Raw genomic sequence first — 20,951 nt, forward strand, 5'->3', positions numbered from 1 at the left:
GATATATGGGCTCATTGTTCTTCCACCATAGAAGTGGGTCAAAATCTAGTTTTTCATGCAATATGGACTTATATCTGCTGCTATAAAAACATTTGTTATTGCTTTAGCCCTGCCTGACTCGCCGAGGAGAGGCTGCTTGAATGCGGTGAAATCATAGTTAACTGCTTTGAAGTAAGGGTATCGTAATTTTTACAGTCATTTGTTGTAATGTTACAGTACATTTTGATTATAGTATTTTACTATGGAAAATGAAGTCCTCATCTTTTTTACAGTGTAGGGGCATGAAATTAATTATTGGATATTGAACTAATATAAACTACAAATGTTAGAAAATCTCAAGATTAAAGTCAAAGATGGTTCTGAACTTGTCATGTCTGCGTTGATCATGTTTTTGTTTGGTCATGTGCTGTTTGTTTTTTGGACGCTTTTTAGTTCCTGGTTGTTCACTCCCTTGTTTTGTTTCCATGGTTACCCATTAGTTTCACCTGTTCCACGTTTGGACTCACACACCTGTCACCAATCATGTCACTGTTATTTAAGCCTGTCTTTTTCTGTTGGTCAGCCTGGCGGCATTATCTGCTGTTACCCTTGTCACTCATGCGTTCATTCCATGCCATTGTTCCATGATCGTTTCCATGCTTGTTCCAAGTAAGTTTTTGTTTATTCATGTCACATTTAGCAGTTCTTTTGTTTCATGCCCTTAGTCTACGTTAAGTGTAAGTTTTGTTTCATAGTCAAGTTTGTACCTCCGCCTTGTGCGCGCCTTTAGTTTGTTCTTTTTGTTATAGTAAAAAATAAATATGTCCTTACCTTCACGCCATGTCCGCTCCAACTTTTATTGCATCTCGGTAAAACAAACAACCCTTAGTCCACGTTATGACAGAACACCTATTTTTAATGTGTGGTTTTGAGCAGACTAATTGTGCCTAATTGTGTGGAACGTCTGTTGCTGATGCACATATCTATAAACATTTGCATTTAAAAATGAGGGACATTTTCCGGAAAATAAGAAAAAAGTAAAATTTTATTCTGAAAGCCTGACTTCATGGGCTACAGGATGTGTTATGCCCATGTTTTGCGCAGCAGACTAAAAACTGTGCTACTACAAAACATATGATTTTTTTTATATAATATAAATTAAAAATATGGGACAAATAAGGGACAAACATGGAAGTTTCCTGGGAAAACGGGATGCGTCAGGTTGTGCTTCTTTAAACTTCAAATTTATTGAGACTGGTTAAACAGTGCCCCTGCTGGTTCCAGCCAAGTAGTTCAGTCCATGTTGTCTCAACAGCTTCAAGACGCAATCAACAATTTCAAACAACAGTATTTTATGTTCATCCCTACTGCAGTCCTAAAATGTTTTAATGTAGCATATGAGAAAAATATATACTCCTGATCCCTTTTAATTTGTTACATAAACTGTAGCAACTCAAAAGTTATAGCAAAGTGCAAATTTCTTTAAAGTACTTAATAGCAAAAAGTCCCAATTAGGGCAGATTATGTTTTTTGTTGTTTTTGTGGTGTACCTTCACTATGTTGCATTGAGAATTTGCCACATTCATTACATTAAAAATGAGACACTAAGCTCTTCCATCTAAAATGATGAGGTTACCACAGTAAAATAGCTAAGTTTACCTTCCTTCGCTGTTTTAATTCCCCAAACATAGCGCTAATATGAAACAGTCAAACTGAAAATCAAAAAGAGAAGAAGAAGTAAGGAATATCAATTATTGCACTAACATTGCCATATGCAGGGCAAGGAGCCTCTAGAAGAATTACTCGTTAACCCAATAAAAGCAATTTCCAAAGATAATTGAGAACATGTTTCAATACATATGCATGAAAAAAAATCCTCTATACAACCCACTCATATCCTCATGTAATTGATTGAGGGGATGACCCGTTATGTTAAACGATATTTGAGAACCATCAAAATGTGCAAAATTGCAATTTGCCCAGCTTGTATCAGAATTAAAAGCCCATTCATCATGATTATGACTTGATAAGCTAATTTAAGCATTTCGCTCTGTCTTAATGAGCTATAGTTGAATTAATGCCATGTAATATATGAAAGTAACATTTGAACAGAGGCGATGATTTGAGGCAAACAGAGCAGAAACCACTTTAGAGGCGTGATGGCGGTGTAAATCTCATCAAGCTCTCGTCTTCCACTCTCATTTTAAAGCGTTAAATGGAGTCTTAGAGGTGTGAGAGCTGTTTTGGCAGTGTTGGATGTGCCTGATGGACTCAGGCGCCGGGTAACAGCTGCCATGTGTGATGCAAATACTTCAACAAATGTGAGGAAAATAGCTTTACTGAACATAAAGTCAGAAAACATTATTATTCACCGACTGGAATTTATTCAGGAATACATTTGTTTTGTTAGACATGCACCTGGGGATAGGTTGATTGGCAACACTAAAAATTGTCCCTAGTGTGTGAATGTTGTCTGTGTATCTGTGTTGGCCCTGCGATGAGGTGGCGACTTGTCCAGGGTGCACCCCGCCTTCCGCCCGAATGCAGCTGAGATAGGCTCCAGCGACCCCAAAAGGGACAAGCGGTAGGGAATGGATGTAAGTGTTCCAGGCTTTTTGAGAAGAAATGTGCTATACCCAAGTGGTTGTGTTTTCGGAACACTGCCAAGCATTGAGCAAAATAGCTGCATATTGCCTTTTCTAAAATTCCAGAATCATTGTTTGATTGTATTCATCTCACTATTTTCTAAATTCTCATGTCCTTCCTTTGAGAATCTGTAAATGCGCTGCTTTCGATACCGTCGATCATAATGTTTTATTAGAGCGTATCAAAACATGTACTGGTATGTCAGACTTAACCTTGTCTTGGTTTAACTCCTATCTTACTGACAGGATGCAGTGCGTCTCCCATAACAATGTGACCTTGGAGTATGTTAAGGTAAGGTAAGGAGTTCCCCAGAGTTCGGTTCTTGGCCCTGCACCTTGTAGTACTACATCATTCGCAAATACGGTGTTAGCTTGCACTGTTATGCTGATGACACCCAACTCTACATGCCCCTAAAGCTGACCAACACGTCGGATTGTAGTCAGCTGGAGACGTGTCTTAATGAAATTAAACAATGGATGTCCGCTAACTTTTTGCAACTCAACACGAAGAAAACGGAAATGTTGATTATTGGTCCTGCTAGACACCGACATCTATTTAATAATACCACCTTAACATTTGACAACCAAACAATTACACAAGGCGACTCGGTAAAGAATCTGGGAATTATCTTCGACCCAACTCTCTCGTTTGAGTCACACATTAAGAGTGTTACTAAAATAGCCTTCTTTCATCTCCGTAATATCGCTAAAATTTGTTCCATTTTGTCAACTAGCGATGCTCAGATCATTATCCATGCGTTCGTTACGTCTCGTCTCGATTACTGTAACATATTATTTTCATGTCTCCCTATGTCTAGCATTAAAAGATTACAGTTGGTACAAAATGCGGCTGCTAGACTTTTGACAAGAACAATAAAGTTTGATCATATTACGCCTATACTGGCTCACCTGCACTGGCTTCCTGTGCACTTAAGATGCGACTTTAAGGTTTTACTACTTACGTATAAAATACTACACGGTCTAGCTCCATCCTATCTTGCTGATTGTATTGTACCATATGTCCCGGCAAGAAATCTGTGTTCAAAGAACTCCGGCTTATTAGTGATTCCCAGAGCCCAAAAAAAGTCTGCAGACTATAGAGCGTTTTCTATTCGGGCTCCAGTACTATGGAATGCCCTCCCGGTAACAGTTAGAGATGCTACCTCAGTAGAAGCATCTAAGTCCCATCTTAAAGCTCATTTGTATACTCTAGCCTTTAAATAGACCCCCTTTTTAGACCAGTTGATCTGCCGTTTTCTTTTCTCCTCTGCCCCCTCGCCAGGTTATTCTGGTTCCGGTGACCATGGATGAAGTGCTGGCTGTCCAGAGTTGGGACCCAGGGTGGACCGCTCGCCTGTGCATCGGTTGGGGACATCTCTGCGCTACTGACCTGTCTCCGCTCGGGATGGTCACCTGCTGGCCCCACTATGGACTGGACTCTCACTGTTATGTTGGATCCACTAGGGACTGTATTTAGAGGGGGGGTTACCCACATATGCGATCCTCCCCAAGGTGTCTCATAGTCATTCACATCGACGTCCCTTGTGTGGGCTCTGTGCCGAGGATATCGTTGTGGCTTGTGCAGCCCTTTGAGACTTTTGTGATTAAGGGCTATATTAATAAACATTGATTGATTGATTGATTGATTGATTGATTGATAGGCTCCAGCAACCCCAAAAGGGACAAGCGGTAGAAAATAGATGGATGTATGGATGTAAGTGTTCCATGCTTTTTGAGAAGAAATGTGCTATACCCAAGTGGTTGTTTTCGGAACACTGCCAAGCATTGAGCAAAATAGCTGCATATTACCTTTTCTAAAATTCAATCACACACTCAATCCCACAGCCCAAAGTACCGTTCACCTCCGCAAAGTTCATACAGCACATATATTTCCCCAAAGTTACGTACGTGACATGCACATAGCGGCACGCACGTACGGGCAAGCGATCAAATGTTTGGAAGCCGCAGCTGCGTACTCACGGCACCGCGTATCCAACTCAAAGTCCTCCTGGTAAGAGTCTCTGTTGTACCATCTCCACAAGCATGTGTATCCAACTCAAAGTCCTCCTGGTAAGAGTCTCTGTTGTCCCAGGCCAATGGTAAAGCTTGTCCCAGGCCAATGGTAAAGCTTGTCCCAGGCCAATGGTAAAGCTTGACTGTCATCGTTCGGGAATGTAAACAATGAAACACTGGCTACGTGTTTGTGTTGCTGCAACCGGCCGCTAATACACCGCTTCCCACCTACAGCTTTCTTCTTTGCTATCTCCATTGTTCATTAAACACATTGCAAAAGATTCACCAACACAGATGTCCAGAATACTGTGGAATTTTGCGATGAAAACAGACGACTTAATAGCTGGCCACAATGCTGTCCCAAAATGTCCGCTACAATCCGTGATGTCACGCGCAAACGTCATCATACCGAGACGTTTTCAGCAGGATATTTCGCGGGAAATTTAAAATTGCACATTACTAATCTAACCCAGCCGCGTGGTCGGTAGTAGTGGGTTTCAGTAGGCCTTTAAGAGTGTCACTAAAAAGCCTTCTTTCATCTCCGTAATATCGCTAAAATTTGTTCCATTTTGTCAACTAGCGTTGCTGAGATCATTATTCATGCGTTCGTTACGTCTCGTCTCGATTACTGTAACGTATTATTTTCATGTCTCCCTATGTCTAGCATTAAAAGATTACAGTTGGTACAAAATGCGGCTGCTAGACTTTTGACAAGAGCAATAAAGTTTGATCATATTACGCCTATACTGTATATACCCTTATATACTTATATACATATATACCTATACTGTATATAACTTTATATACCTATATACATATATACCTATACTGGCTCACCTGCACTGGCTTCCTGTGCACTTAAGATGTGACTTTAAGGTTTTACTACTTACGTATAAAATACTTCACGGTCTAGCTCCATCTTATCTTGCTGATTGTATTGTACCATATGTCACAGCAAGAAATCTGCGTTCAAAGAACTCCGGCTTATTAGTGATTCCCAGAGCCCAAAAAAAGTCTGCAGGCTATAGGGTGTTTTCTAGTACTCTGTAATGCACTCCCGGTAACAGGTAGAGATGCTACCTAAGTAGAAGCATTTAAGTCCCATCTTAAAACTCATTTGTATACTCTAGCCTTTAGACCCCCTTTTAGACCAGTTGATCTGCTGTTTCTTTTCTGCTCTGCCCCCCTCTCCTTCGTGGAGAGGGGGGGCACAGATTCGGTGACCACAGGTGATGCGCTAGCTGTCCAAAGTCGGGACCCAGGGTGGACCACTCATCCGTGCATCAGTTGGGGACGTCTCTGCGCTGCTGACTTGTCTCCACTCAAGATGATCTCCTGCTGGCCCCACTATGGACTGGACTCTCACACTATTTATTATTATTTATTTAAACTGTCCACCGTGGGTGGCCGAGCTTTCAGCCGCTCTGCCCCTCATCTTTGGAACTCATTACCACCAGACCTTCGTAACTCGTGCTTAATAACTTTTCACCAGTCTACTTACGATACTTTTTAAACAACAGCCTTAATAAAATACTCACAAACATTGTCCTATACCAGACCTGGGCAAATTAAGGCAAACATGCGGCCCATTAAACTTTTCAATTTGGCCCAGTGGACATTCCTGAATTATTTTTTTAGATGTTTAAGATGGAAAGGGTAGCTGACATTATGATGTGCAGTGATGTTTTCTAATGACCTTAAGTCTTGAACTATACTAATTCTTTCAATGCTTGGAATATGCACTTTTGCGTGATGTAAACTAATTAGTCACTATCGTAATCTAATTAGTTACAATGGTAATCTAAGTCATAGCAGCTCAGACGACGCACCAAGCACTGTGGGTGGGGAGCGTTTCCACAGTGTTTCCAGAGCGGCCAGCCTGAAATGTGGGTGTCAGGGACAGACGCAAAAGGACATTTTTACTACAAAGTTCTAAAGCTTAGTGATGTATCAAATATATCAGATTGTAGGTGGGGTTATTTTTTACCCTTCGTGTTCATATTTCACTGTGTTTGTTGCATTTTGTTGCCTTTCGCTTGATTGTAAAATATGTGGATGGAGAGGGGGTTTGACGTTCATATGTTGTCAATATTCAGTGTTTTATCCTTCATAGGTAATATTGTAAATCTCACATTTTATATTATCATGTACATTTTGGGTGTCTCATTCAGTAAAACAATGTAAGATTCCGTCCCGTTTTTCTTGTCATAACGTTTTTAGCATTCAGACATTATTGTGAGGTTTTGTATTAGTGTTCCTAAAAATCAGATATACCGGCCCCCAGACACATTTTTTTCTCTAAATTGGGCCCCGGGTCAAAATAACTGCTCAGACCTATGTTTATTATTGCAAGTTTTTCCTTAAATAAAATAGTGAATGATTCATTAGTATCGCGGTACTATACTAACACCGGTATACCGTGCAACCCTAGTATGTAAACATATACGTAATATTTTTTGTTAAAATAAAGCCAATAATGCTATTTTTTGTGGTCCCCTTTATTTAGAAAAGTATCGACATAAATGTTGGTACCAGTACCAAAATATTGGTATCGGGACAACCCTAGTCTCTCATAAGGATTGTGAACGATAGGCAAAATTACCTCCAAAAAGTCCTCTTTAAAGGCTAAAATGGGACCCCAGACTAAATATGGTTTAGGGCCACAAAGAGAGCCCATTATTTGGTATGCATCATCCATGTAAGTGCGGGCTGCCATTCACACATTTTAACCTATGAACATTTTTATTTCGAACAAGGCCTGACACATGTTCACCTGACCATCCGGGTTTCCACCCTTACGGTACATTAAACATATGTTTATTATTGCAAGTTTTTCCTTACATAAAATAGTGAACATACAAGACAACTTGTCTTTTAGTAGTAAATAAGCAAACAAAGGCTCCTAATTTAGTCTGCTGACATATGCAGTAACATATTGTGTCATCCGCCATGTTGTGGTGGACCGGTACTTTTCACAGGCGGTATAGTACGGAATATGAGTAATAAGTATTGCGGTACTATACTAATACCGGTATACCGTAGAACCCTAGTACGTTTGTATGTAAACATATACTAATTTTCCTGAGGGAACTCTCCTGAAGGAATCAATAAAGTACTATCTATCTATCTATATACGTAAGATGTTTGGTTAAAATAAAGCCAATAATGTCATTTTTTGTGTCCCCCTTTATTTAGAAAAGTATCGAAAAGTATGGAAATACATTTTGGTACCGGTACCGGTACCAAAATATTGGTTTCGGGACAACACTAGTCTCTCATAAGGATTGTGAACGATAGGCAAAATTCCCTCCAAAAAGTTCAGTTCCTCTTTCAAGGCTAAAATGGGACCCCAGACTAAATATGGTTGAGGGCCAAAAAGAGAGCCCATTATTTGGTATGCATCGTCGTCACGTTGTGACATTGCTAAACATACGCCATATGGTGGATCTACACCTGACATCCACTGTAATGATACCAAGTACAGGGGCATATCTAGTTGATACTTCTATGAATAAATCAATATTTTTTAGCATTTTAACAGAAGTGCAGATAGAACAAGTTAAAAAAAGTAAGCATATCTTTGTATATATATAACAGTAAATGAACAAGTAGATTAATAATTAACTTGTCCTTAATAATGTAGACAAAATAATAGAATGATAAATGACACAATAAGTTACTGCATACGTCAGCAGACTAAATTAGGAGTCTTTGTTTGTTTACTTACTAATAAAAGACAAGTTGTCTAGTATGTTCACTATTTTATTTCGGGACAAACTTGCAATAATATACATAAGTTTAATGTACCGTAAGACTTTTTCTTAAAATAAAGCCAATAATACAATTTTTTTGTGGTCCCCTTTATTTATAAAAGTATCGAAATACATTTTGGTACCGGTACCAAAATATTGGTATCGGGACAACCCTAGTCCCTCATAAGGATTGTGAACGATAGGCAAAATTGTTCCAAAAACTGCAGTTCCTCTTTCATGGCTAAAATGGGACCCCAGACTAAATATGGTTGAGGGCCACAAAGAGAGTCCATTATTTGGTAAACATCATCCATGTAAGTGCGGGCTGCCATTTACACGTTTTGATGTACGGACATTTTTATTTCAAACAAGGCCTGACACGTGTTCACGTGACCATCCGGGGTTCCACCATTACTGTACATTAAACATATGTTTATTATTGCAAGTTTTTCCTTAAATAAAATAGTGAACATACAACACAACTTGTTTTTTAGTAGTAAGTAAGCAAACAAAGGCTCCTATGCAGACATATTGTGTCATTTGTCATATTGTAATGGACCGGTACTTTTTAGAGGCGGTATAGTACTGAATATGATTCATTAGTATCGCGGTACTCTACTAATACCGGCATACCGTACAACCCTAGTATGTAAACGTATACGCAAGATTTTTTGTTAAAATAAAGCCAATAATGCCATTTTTTGTGTCCCCCTTTATTTAGAAAAGTATTGAAAAGTATGGAAATACATTTTGGTACCGGTTGCGGTACCAAAATATTGGTTTCGGGACAACACTAGTCTCTCATAAGGATTGTGAACGATAGGCAAAATTCCCTCCAAAAAGTGCAGTTCCTCTTTCAAGGCTAAAATGGGACCCCAGACTAAATATGGTTGAGGGCCACAAAGAGAGCCCATTATTTGGTATGCATCATCCATGTAAGTGCGGGCTGCCATTTATACATTTTTATTTCGAACAAGGCCTGACACGTGTTCATGTGACCATCCGGGTTTCCACCGTTACAGTCCTTTAAACATATGTTTATTATTGCAAGTTCCTTAAATAAAATAGTGAACAGACAAGACAACTTGTTTTTTAGTAGTAAGTAAACAAACAAAGGCTCCTAATTTAGCTGCTGACATATGCAGTAACATATTGTGTCATTTGCCATATTGTGGTGGACCGGTACTTTTCACAGGCGGTATAGTACCGAATATGATTCATTAGTATCGCGGTACTATACTAAAACCGGCATACCGTGCAACCCTAGTATGTAAACATATACGCAAGATTTTCTGTTATAATAAAGCCAATAATGCCATTTTTTGTGGTCCCCTTTATTTAGAAAAGTATGGAAATAAATGTTGGTACCGGTACCAAAATATTGGTATCGGGACAACACTAGTCTCTCATAAGGATTGTGAACGATAGGCAAAATTCCCTCCAAAAAGTGCTGTTCCTCTTTCAAGGCTAAAATGGGACCCCAGACTAAATATGGTTGAGGGCCACAAAGAGAGCCCATTATTTGGTATGCATCATCCATGTAAGTGCGGGCTGCCATTTACACATTTTGATGTCTGGACATTTTTATTTCGAACAAGGCCTATGTTTACATTAGCGAGCTGACACGTGTTCACATGACCATCCAGGTATCCCGCCTTAAACGCGTTTCGGACCCTTTTTTTTTTTTTAACGGGCATGACTGTGCGTCGTCGTCACATTGTGACATTGCTAAACAAACGCCATATAGTGGATCTACACCTGACATCCACTGAAATGATACCAAGTACAGGGGCGTATCTAGTTGATACTTCTATGAATAAATCAATATGTTTTAGCATTTTAACAGAAGTGCAGATAGAACAAGTTAAAAAAAAGTAAGCATATCTTTGTATATATATAACAGTAAATGAACAAGTAGATTAATAATTAACTTGTCCTTAATAATGTAGACAAAATAATAGAATGATAAATGACACAATAAGTTACTGCATACGTCAGCAGACTCATTAGGAGTCTTTGTTTGTTTACTTACTACTAAAAGACAAGTTGTCTAGTATGTTCATTTTATTTCGGGACCAACTTGCAATAACATACATGAATTTAATGTACCGTAGGACTTTTTGTTAAAATAAAGCCAATAATAAAAAAATTTGTGGTACCCTTTATTTAGAAAAGTATCGAAATACATTTTGGTACCGGTACCAAAATATTGGTATCGGGACAACCCTAGTCTCTCATAAGGATTGTGAACGATAGGCAAAATTCCCTCCAAAAAGTGCAGTTCCTCTTTCAAGGCTAAAATGGGACCCCAGACTAAATATGGTTGAGGGCCACAAAGAGAGCCCATTATTTGGTATGCATCATCCATGTAAGTGCGGGCTGCCATTTACACATTTAAACCTATGAACATTTTTATTTCGAACAAGGCCTAGTGAGCTGACACGTGTTCACGTGGCCATCCGGGTTTCCACCCTTACAGTACATTAAACATATGTTTATTATTGCAAGTTTTTCCTTAAATAAAATAGTGAACATACAACACAACTTGTTTTTTTAGTAGTAAGTAAGCAAACAAAGGCTCCTAATTTAGCTGCTGATATATGCAGTAACATATTGTGTCATTTGCCATATTGTGGTGGACCGGTACTTTTCACAGGCGGTATAGTACCGAATATGATTCATTAGTATCGTGGTACTATAGTAATACCGGTATACCGTACAACCCTAGTATGTAAACTTATACGTAAGATTTTTTGTTAAAATAAAACCAATAATGCCATTTTTTGTGTCCCCCTTTATTTACAAAAGTATCGAAAAATATGGAAATACATTTTGGTACCGGTACCAAAATATTGGTTTCGAGACAATCGTCTCATAAGGATTGTGAACGATAGGCAAAATTCCCTCCAAAAAGTGCAGTTCCTCTTTCAAGGCTAAAATGGGACCCCAGACTAAATATGGTTGAGGGCCACAAAGAGAGCCCATTATTTGGTAAACATCATCCATGTAAGTGCGGGCTTCCATTTACATATTTTAACGTACGAACATTTTAATTTCGAACAAGGCCTAACACATGTTCACGTGACCATCCGGGTTTCCACCCTTACGGTACATTAAACATATGTTTATTATTGCAAGTTTGTCCTTAAATAAAATAGTGAACATACAAGACAACTTGTCTTTTAGTAGTAAGTAAGCAAACAAAGGCTCCTATTTTAGCTGCTGACATTTGCAGTAACATATTGTGTCATCCGCCATATTGTGGTGGACCGGTACTTTTCACAGGCGGTATAGTACCGAATATGATTCATTAGTATTGCGGTACTATAGTAATACCGGTATACCGTACAACCCTAGTATGTAAACATACTCGTAAGATTTGGTGTTAAAATAAAGCCAGTAATGCCATTTTCTGTGGTCCGTTTTATTTAGTAAAGTATCGAAAAGTATGGAAATACATTTTGGTACCGGTACCGGTACCAAAATATTGGTTTCGGGACAACACTAGTCTCTCATAAGGATTGTGAACGATAGGCAAAATTCCCTCCAAAAAGTGCTGTTCCTCTTTCAAGGCTAAAATGGGACCCCAGACTAAATATGGTTGAGGGCCACAAAGAGAGCCCATTATTTGGTAAACATCATCCATGTAAGTGCGGGCTTCCATTTACATATTTTAACGTACGAACATTTTTATTTCGAACAAGGCCTAACACATGTTCACGTGACCATCCGGGTTTCCACCCTTACGGTACATTAAACATATGTTTATTATTGCAAGTTTGTCCTTAAATAAAATAGTGAACATACAAGACAACTTGTCTTTTAGTAGTAAGTAAGCAAACAAAGGCTCCTATTTTAGCTGCTGACATTTGCAGTAACATATTGTGTCATCCGCCATATTGTGGTGGACCGGTACTTTTCACAGGCGGTATAGTACCGAATATGATTCATTAGTATTGCGGTACTATAGTAATACCGGTATACCGTACAACCCTAGTATGTAAACATACTCGTAAGATTTGGTGTTAGAATAAAGCCAGTAATGCCATTTTCTGTGGTCCGTTTTATTTAATCGAAAAGTATGGAAATACATTTTGGTACCGGTACCGGTACCAAAATATTGGTTTCGGGACAACACTAGTCCCTCATAAGGATTGTGAACGATAGGCAAAATTCCCTCCAAAAAGTGCAGTTCCTCTTTCAAGGCTAAAATGGGACCCCAGACTAAATATGGTTGAGGGCCACAAAGAGAGCCCATTATTTGGTATGCATCATCCATGTAAGTGCGGGCTGCCATTTACACATTTTAACCTATGGACATTTTTATTTCGAACAAGGCCTGACACGTGTTCACGTGACCATCCGGGTTTCCACCCTTACGGTACATTAAACATATGTTTATTATTGCAAGTTTGTCCTTAAATAAAATAGTGAACATACAAGACAACTTGTCTTTTAGTAGTAAGTAAGCAAACAAAGGTTCCTAATTTAAGTGCTGACATATGCGGTAACATATTGTGTCATCCGCCATATTGTGGTGGACCGGTACTTTTCACAGGCGGTATAGTACCGAATATGATTCATTAGTATTGCGGTACTATAGTAATACCGGTATACCGTACAACCCTAGTATGTAAACATACTTGTAAGATTTGGTGTTAAAATAAAGCCAGTAATGCCATTTTCTGTGGTCCGTTTTATTTAGTAAAGTATCGAAAAGTATGGAAATACATTTTGGTACCGGTACCAAAATATTGGTTTCGGGACAACACTAGTCTCTCATAAGGATTGTGAACGATAGGCAAAATTCCCTCCAAAAAGTGCTGTTCCTCTTTCAAGGCTAAAATGGGACCCCAGACTAAATATGGTTGAGGGCCAAAAAGAGAGCCCATTATTTGGTATGCATCATCCATGTAAGTGCGGGCTGCCATTTACACATTTTAACCTATGGACATTTTTATTTCGAACAAGGCCTGACACGTGTTCACGTGACCATCCGGGTTTCCACCCTTTAAAAACGCGTTTTGGCCCCGCGCACTCCCCGTAGCTCAGACCCCTCCCCTCTCTCTCTCCCTCCCTCTCTCTCTTTTCGTGTCCTCCTGCAGCAGCTGTCACCCCGCATTACTCGCAGTCAGCTAAATGAAACATTATTCTAAACATATGCATCGTAATCAGTCCGGTCACACTTACAAGAACACGCGTTAATAAGGCAATCAATCACCGTGGAACAAGCGAGTGGCGCAGTAACAGCTCATAAACAGTGCGTAATGGAGAATTGGAGGTGAGCGTGACACGGCGCTGATCAAATAATCAATGTCAAAGACGCGATGAATGTCAGTAAATGCACTTTTCACGTCGTTTCTATAAAAACCCCCGCAATGTACAACAAGCGGTGCAATTACCCTGCAAATACAGTCAATTAAGTGGCGGCCTGATTGCACAGCGGGGGGCTGCATCATCGATCCTTTGCGTTTCTATCTCGCCCGTGGACATTTAATTTGTTTTTTCTATTAGCACCCGAATAAAGTGAAATATAGAAGAATATTCAACAAGCTTGAGATTTATTCTCATGCCAAAAAAAAATTGACAGGCAGTCGACGACATTATGATGTTTTTCCTCACTCTTGTAGATGCAAAACTCATTTTATTGCGTTTTTTCTGGCCCCTGCCTTCTCCCTTTTACACCCCCATTTATCTCAATGCAACCCCGGCTTTAAAGAGCAAGGGAACACGGTGATATATCACGCCCATATTTGCCGCCCTAATCCTATTTCTTTAATGGGGGACGTTCAAAAAAGCAACTTATCTTTAAGTCCCTGGGGGCCATTCTGGTGCAGGCTGTGTGTATTTGATCTGAGCGTAATTAACGGCGGCATCAGCTAGTATCATTTAAAGGTAATGTAAAAATAATGGTAAATTATAGGGCTGGAGTGGCCTCCTGTTACTGGATTTCGATTTGGATTAATAGTGTTTTTGATGGAGCTGTGTAATGTTATACAAATAGGAATACATGCACTAAACTCCCATTATTTTTACTTGGCCAAAAATATTTTTTTAACCATTTTTATATATATATATATATATATGTATATATATATATATATATATATATATATATATATATATATATATATATATATATATATATACAGAGATGAATGTGTGTGAATACTTGTTTTTATTTTTTTTCCCAAGAACAAACACCATCAATAAATAACAGGATTTACATTTCATATTGCACATTTTTTTTTCTCAAGTTAAAATATTTAAATCCATACAGTCATTGATATTTTTTTTTTTTTTTAAATACAGAGATATAGAGACCTCAGAAGGTAAAAAGGTCAGAATTATTTTCAGTCTTTCAGTGCTTGTTCATCAGTTCGTTTAAATAATAAATAAATAAATAAATAAATAAATAAATAAAAGAACAACAAAAGCCTCATTTGGGGGCAGTAAAAAAAAAATCATTAATTTGTAATTTTGCACCAAAAAAAAAAAAAACTCATTTGGGAGCAGTAAAAAAAATAAATCATTAATTTGTAATTTTGCACAAAAAAAAAAAAATGCAGATTTTTTTTTCCTGTAAGGGGTAATTACTATACAAGCCAATTTTACATGACTTACCTCCAGTGTTTTAACATTAATAACATTCAAAAAGTCACACCAAATAAAACAAACAAAAAGATATCATTTTATCCACATTTCGATTAAACATTTGTTTCCCCCTCCCACAAAAATCCGCTTTCATCTATCAGTAGAACTACCGTGATATTTGCAAAATATTCCACAATTTACAATTCACATGTTTTATAATCAACATTTTGGTAAAGTCCCAAATAGGAACGAATAAAATAAAAAAAAATTTGCACATGAGGCGATTGTAAAATTGTGTGCGTGTAAGTGTGTGTGTGTGTGTGCAGGAATTGTATGGAAAAAGGATGTTTGATTTAATGTTGATTTGATTGAGGAATTACTGATGTGTATTGAGGTTTTTTTCCCCATGTTGTAAAACACATTTAAGGGCTTTCTTGTCGCATATTTTTTGGCATGATATTTGCCTTATGAACCATATCTATGCAACATTTTCCAGTGTAGCAGCTTTGGCTTTGTCTCGGCTCTTTTGTATGTCTAATGACTTCCCTCCGCGGGTTGTTAGGACTTGACAGCGGGTCTCAAAACGAGCGACTTCCACCGCAGCCGCCTATTCAAAAGGAGCTCCATCTCGGGTGCATGATTGGCAATTTTTGTCATCATCCTCGCATTATTAAGAGAGGAATTGACAAGAAAGAGGCGAATGCAAAATGATGTGCGTCTGCGAGCTGATTAGAAGAGTCCCCACAGAGCAGAGGTGATACTGGCAAAAAATAATAAAAAAAATATCTGTTTCTATAGTGAAGAAAGATGTGCTGCAGGACGCAAATGCAAGAAAAAAAATGCAGACGAGCTTTTATGAATGCGTCTTTGTATTTTTGGAAGGATGTGATTTTTTTTAAGTGATGCAGAAATGGTCACAATTATGTGAAAACAAAAAATAGTGCGTTTTAATTTGAAATGAAACGTGAGCCACTCCTTCAGGGGATTTAAAAATGTTCATATATTAAGGGTTTTTGATTTAGCTTAAAATATATTATTTTGCTGTATAAAATACTAATTTAGAAAACGTCGGGGAGGTTTTGTTACTTGTAGAAAAACCACCAACCACAATCAAGAACCACCATTTAAAGTTTTTTTTTGTGTGCGTGTAAACATGTGGAAGTTAATTATATTAAAAGTGACTCACTTTTTTTATTTTTTTATTTTTTGTGTGCAATTTTATTGTTTTCATTGCAACAATAACAAAACAATAATTAAGAATTGGACACCATCTGCGTGTATTAACCGAAATGCAATAGTCAATAAAATGCGTCTTGAAACAAGACGTGATTTGGATATTTGGAAAATTGAAAAAAAAACATTTAAAAAAAAATAAATAGTTGATGCATAAAATAAGAATCTCTGTTTTTAAAGCTTGAAATATGCAAGTGAGTTGTGGAGACAACAATATGTGTGTTTTGTAATATAATGGAATACATTAATTATTCCAGAACTGTCTGAGATAGGCTCCAGCGCCCCCCGCCTGCGCAACCCCGAAAGGGACAAGCGGTAGGAAATGGATGGATGGATGTAATAACCGGCTAAAATGGGTTCATGATTATTGTTATTATTTTTTGTTTGTGTGTTAAGGGCTGGAATTAGCCTTCAAATAATGTCAATAATATTAATACTATTATTATGTTTGTATTTTATTGTGTTTTTTGGGGGGGAGGGGGGCAACAACAAACAAAGTGTCTGTTTTCTCAGTTCCTGTATTATGATTTCCCTATCAAATTAATAAATACATATTATATATAAATACGTTTAAAAAAAATATTGCCAGTGTGTGCAGGGAATATGTGTGTTTTGTAATATACTGGAATACATTAATTAATCCAGAACTGTCTGAGATAGGCTCCAGCACCCCCCCCCCCCCCCCCGCCCCCCCGCGATCCCGAAAGGGACAAGCGGTAGAAATTTGGATGGATGGATGTCTGTAATAACCGGCTAAAATTGGTTCATTATTGCTGTTATTGTTTTTTCTTTTTGTGTTAAGGGCTGGAATTAGCCTTCAAATAATGTCAATAATATTTTAGGTTGTTTTTTTTTGGGGGGGGGGGGGGGGGACACAACAACAACAACAAAAAGTGTCTGTTTTCTCAGTTCCTGTATTATGATTTCCCTATCAAATGAATAAATAAATATTATATATATATTTATATATATATACATATATATTTAAAAAAGAAAAAAAAAGAATAATATTGCCAGTGTGTGCAGGGAATGTGTGTGTTTTGCAATACATTGGAATAAATGAATTAATCCAGAACTGTCTGAGATAGGCTCCAGCACACCCCCCTGCGACCCCGAAAGGGACAAGCGGTATGAAATGGATGTATGGATGGATGTCTGTAATAACCGGCTAAAATTGGTTCATTTATTATTATTGTTATTATTTTTTGTTTTTGTTTTAAGGGCTGCAATTAGCCTTCAAATAATGTCAATAATATTAATACTATTATTTAAAAAAATAAAAAATAAAAAACAATTTTGGGGGGACAACAACAAAAAAAGTGTCTGTTTTCTCAGTTCCTGTATTATGCCTGTGCCCTATCAAATTAATAAATAAATATATATATATAAAAAAAACATGAATAATATTGCCAGTGTGTGCAGGGGATTGAAAAAGATGACGTCTGTTTACAGTTATCTGTTAAGTGACGTCTCCTCTCGCGGGTCCGGTGACGGCACGGAGGTCTTGCTGAGAACCGCGGCCGAATAGGGCAAAAATCCACTCTCGGCCCGCTGTCCCGAAGCCGTGCAGGTGAAGTCGGCGCCGACGGCCCTGGAGCCCAACGCGCCCGCCGCCTGGCTGCTGTGGCAGCTGAGACACGAGCAAGGCCCGCCGGCGGACGGAGTGCTCACCGCCGCCGCAGCCGCCGCAGCCGCGGCCGCCGCCGCCGCCGAGCTGTTCAGGCCCGCTGGCGACTGGTAGAGTCCCGGGTGGCGGAAGCTGCACAGCAGCTCCGGCCGCGAGTACGGGTGGGAGAGGGCGCGGAAGGTGTCGAGGGGCCGGATGGAGGTGGCGAAGGGCGACGACGCGGCGCCGGTAGCGGCCGCCGCCGCCGCAGCCGCCGTGACGCCGACGTGCGGGTAGTAGTGCAGCGGCATGTGCGAGTGGAAGGGGTACGGGAGGCTCCCGGTGGCGGCGGCGTGTGTCATCATGTAGGTGTAGAAGCTGGGGTCTGCGGGGTGAGGCCAGGACATGGCCAGCCGCTGCCGCTTGTCCTTCATGCGCCGGTTCTGGAACCACACCTGCGCGCAAAACACAACATTTCTTAAAATTATTTAAAAAAAAACTCATGAATAAATTCCAATTTACCTTAATGGTGGTTTCAGGCAGATTGAGAGCCGCAGCCAGTTCACATCTTCTCGGCCTCGACACGTAATTTTCCCGGTAAAACTCCTTCTCCAGCCTCCCGATCTGCTCTCTGGTGAAAGCTGTGCGGTACCTCCGGACTTGATCGGCGTTGTTGTTGTTATTATTATTATTGTTGTTGTTGTTGTTGTTCGACCCCCCCGTGGAGTTTCCGTTCATACCGGACATGGAGCTTGAACTTGTGTTGGACGATGCAGAATTACTGTCTGAAAACCCTGGGAATTATCATCAGAAAAGTGTTAGGAATATTAAAATAAAAAAACAAAAAAATAAAATAAAATAAAAAAATGTATGTGTTGAAAAAAAATGGAAAATCCTAAATAAATCTTTAAAAAATAAAAATAAAAAAAATAAAAAGTGGGAGTTCATGTCTGTTTGTATACATATATGCTTATTCTTGGTTTTATTTTTCCATACCACTTTACTGTATTCGTGTATGTGGGGGTGTGTGTATGTATATGTGTATATATATATATATATATATATATATATATATATATATATATATATATATATATATATATATATATATATATATATATATACATATATATATATATATATATATATATATATATATATATATATATATATATATATATATATATATATATATATATATATATATATATATATATATATATATATATATACTTTTTTTTGTGTGTCTCTCCACTGACTGTTAAGTTTAGTCTTATTGAAATGTCTTCTTGTTGTCTCCTTCCCCCTGTTGTTTGTGGTGTTTTGTGGACATTTGCATTGCCAACATTTCAATGTACACTGCTGTGTATGTGTAGAAAAAATGGAAAATCCTAACTAAATCTTAAAAAAAATAAATCCTTGGTTTTACTTTTTTTAATATCACTTTACTGTATTTGTGTATGTATGTATGTATGTATATATATATATATATATATATATATATATATATATATATATATATATATATATATATATATATATATATATATATATATATATATATATATATATACTTTTTTGTGTGTCTCTCCACTGACTGTTAAGTTTAGTCTTATTGAAATTGTTACCCTTTAAAATCGTTTTTAATCATATTTATTTGTATACTGTTTTTATATTGGTTGCATTGTTTTTAATATTTTTGTGCAGCACGTTGGAAACATTTTTGCTGTTTGAATGTGCTATATAAATAAATTGGATTGGATTTAAATGTGTCTTCTTGTTGTCTCCTTCCCCCTGTTGTCTGTGGTGTTTTGTGGACATTTGCATCGCCAACATTTCAATGTACACTGCTGTGTATGAGTTGAAAAACATAGAAAATCCTAAATAAATCTTAAAATTAAAAAAATTAAAATAAAAGTGGGGGTTTGTGTGTTTGTATACATATACAGTATGTATATCCTTGTTGTTATTTTTCATAACCCTTTACTGTGTTTGTGTATGTGGGGTGTGTATGTATGTATGCATATATACACTTTTTTGTGTGTCACTCCACTGACTGTTAAGTTTAGTCTTATTGAAATGTGTCTTCTTGTTGTCTCCTTCCCCCTGTTGTTTGTGGTGTTTTGTGGACATTTGAATAGAATGGAATGCCTTTGTATTGTCACTATAAACAGGTGCAATGAGATTAAAAGCAACTCCAGTATCAGTGCGACAGTCTACAAAATATGCAAAACATAGGAAGAAAAGAAAAAGGAAAAATAGTGCAAAAGGGGGTAAGGTGCACACATAGTCCAGTCCTGAGAACGATTTATGTTTAATGTGTTGTTTACGGGAAATAAATATTATACTATATGCATATATACAGAAGCATACAGATTGTGGGTGGAAATTAAAAATGCATTCCCAACATTTATTTTGAAAATCCTAAAAAAATATTGAATTATTTTTTTAAGTAAATAAAATAATAATTATAGTTAAAAAAAGAAAAAAATCCATTATTGATTTGGTTGAAATCCTACCTTTGTTTTCTTTGTGCTGGCTGGGCGAGCGATGCGTGGGGCATCCCACCTCCACGTCGCTGTTGATGTCAGATTCCTGGGAAACTTCCGAGTAAAGGCTAATTTTCTTCCGGCTCTCCGATGAGGAAATGTCCGCCGAGGGGCTGCTGTCGTTGCCGTGATGCGAGCCGAACAGGCTGTCGATTTCAAACTTGCCCTTCGTCGGCATGTCACCAAGACTCCCGTGCAGGGACGCCGACGTTATCCTCGGGCTGAGCCGCCCGGCGTGCTGTGAGTTCTCCAGGGCCTCCAGCACGGAATTCCCGGCCGAGTCCGCGAGCCTCTTGGCGGCCACCGGACTGTGCAGACCCCTCTCCATCAGTATCATCTCCTTCCTCATCCTCTCCATCATCAGGCCGTGCAGGGATGCAGGGATGCGGGGAGGAGAGTGGTCCAGGGATGCAGGGATGCGGGGAAGAGAGTGGTCCAGGGATACAGGGATGCGGGGAGGAGAGTGGTCCACGGGGCTGGAGGATGCTGCAGTTGAATCCGCATGCAAGTGTCTGTTACAAGAAAAAAAAAAAAGGAAAAAAAAGCGTGTCTCTAAAGCTTTTTATAAGCAAGAGCCAAT

The 20,951-nt window shown here is 38.4% G+C and overlaps 2 protein-coding genes across 3 annotated transcripts in view; both read right to left on the reverse strand.

Moving 5' to 3' along the window:
* Positions 1–20,951, reverse strand: part of lnpa (limb and neural patterns a) — a 176,751-nt gene that overhangs the window by 24,623 nt on the left and 131,177 nt on the right. The gene's annotated exons all lie outside the window — the stretch shown is intronic.
* Positions 17,669–20,732, reverse strand: evx2 (even-skipped homeobox 2). Its single transcript, XM_062070682.1, has 3 exons — positions 20,342–20,732; positions 18,345–18,616; positions 17,669–18,277 (listed from the first exon to the last, which is right to left on the reverse strand). The coding sequence occupies exons 1-3, from the start codon at positions 20,730–20,732 to the stop codon at positions 17,669–17,671; spliced, it is 1,272 nt and encodes a 423-aa protein (XP_061926666.1).

The sequence above is a fragment of the Entelurus aequoreus genome, linkage group LG14 (genome assembly GCF_033978785.1).
Source record: "Entelurus aequoreus isolate RoL-2023_Sb linkage group LG14, RoL_Eaeq_v1.1, whole genome shotgun sequence".
Lineage (NCBI taxonomy): Eukaryota > Metazoa > Chordata > Actinopteri > Syngnathiformes > Syngnathidae > Entelurus > Entelurus aequoreus.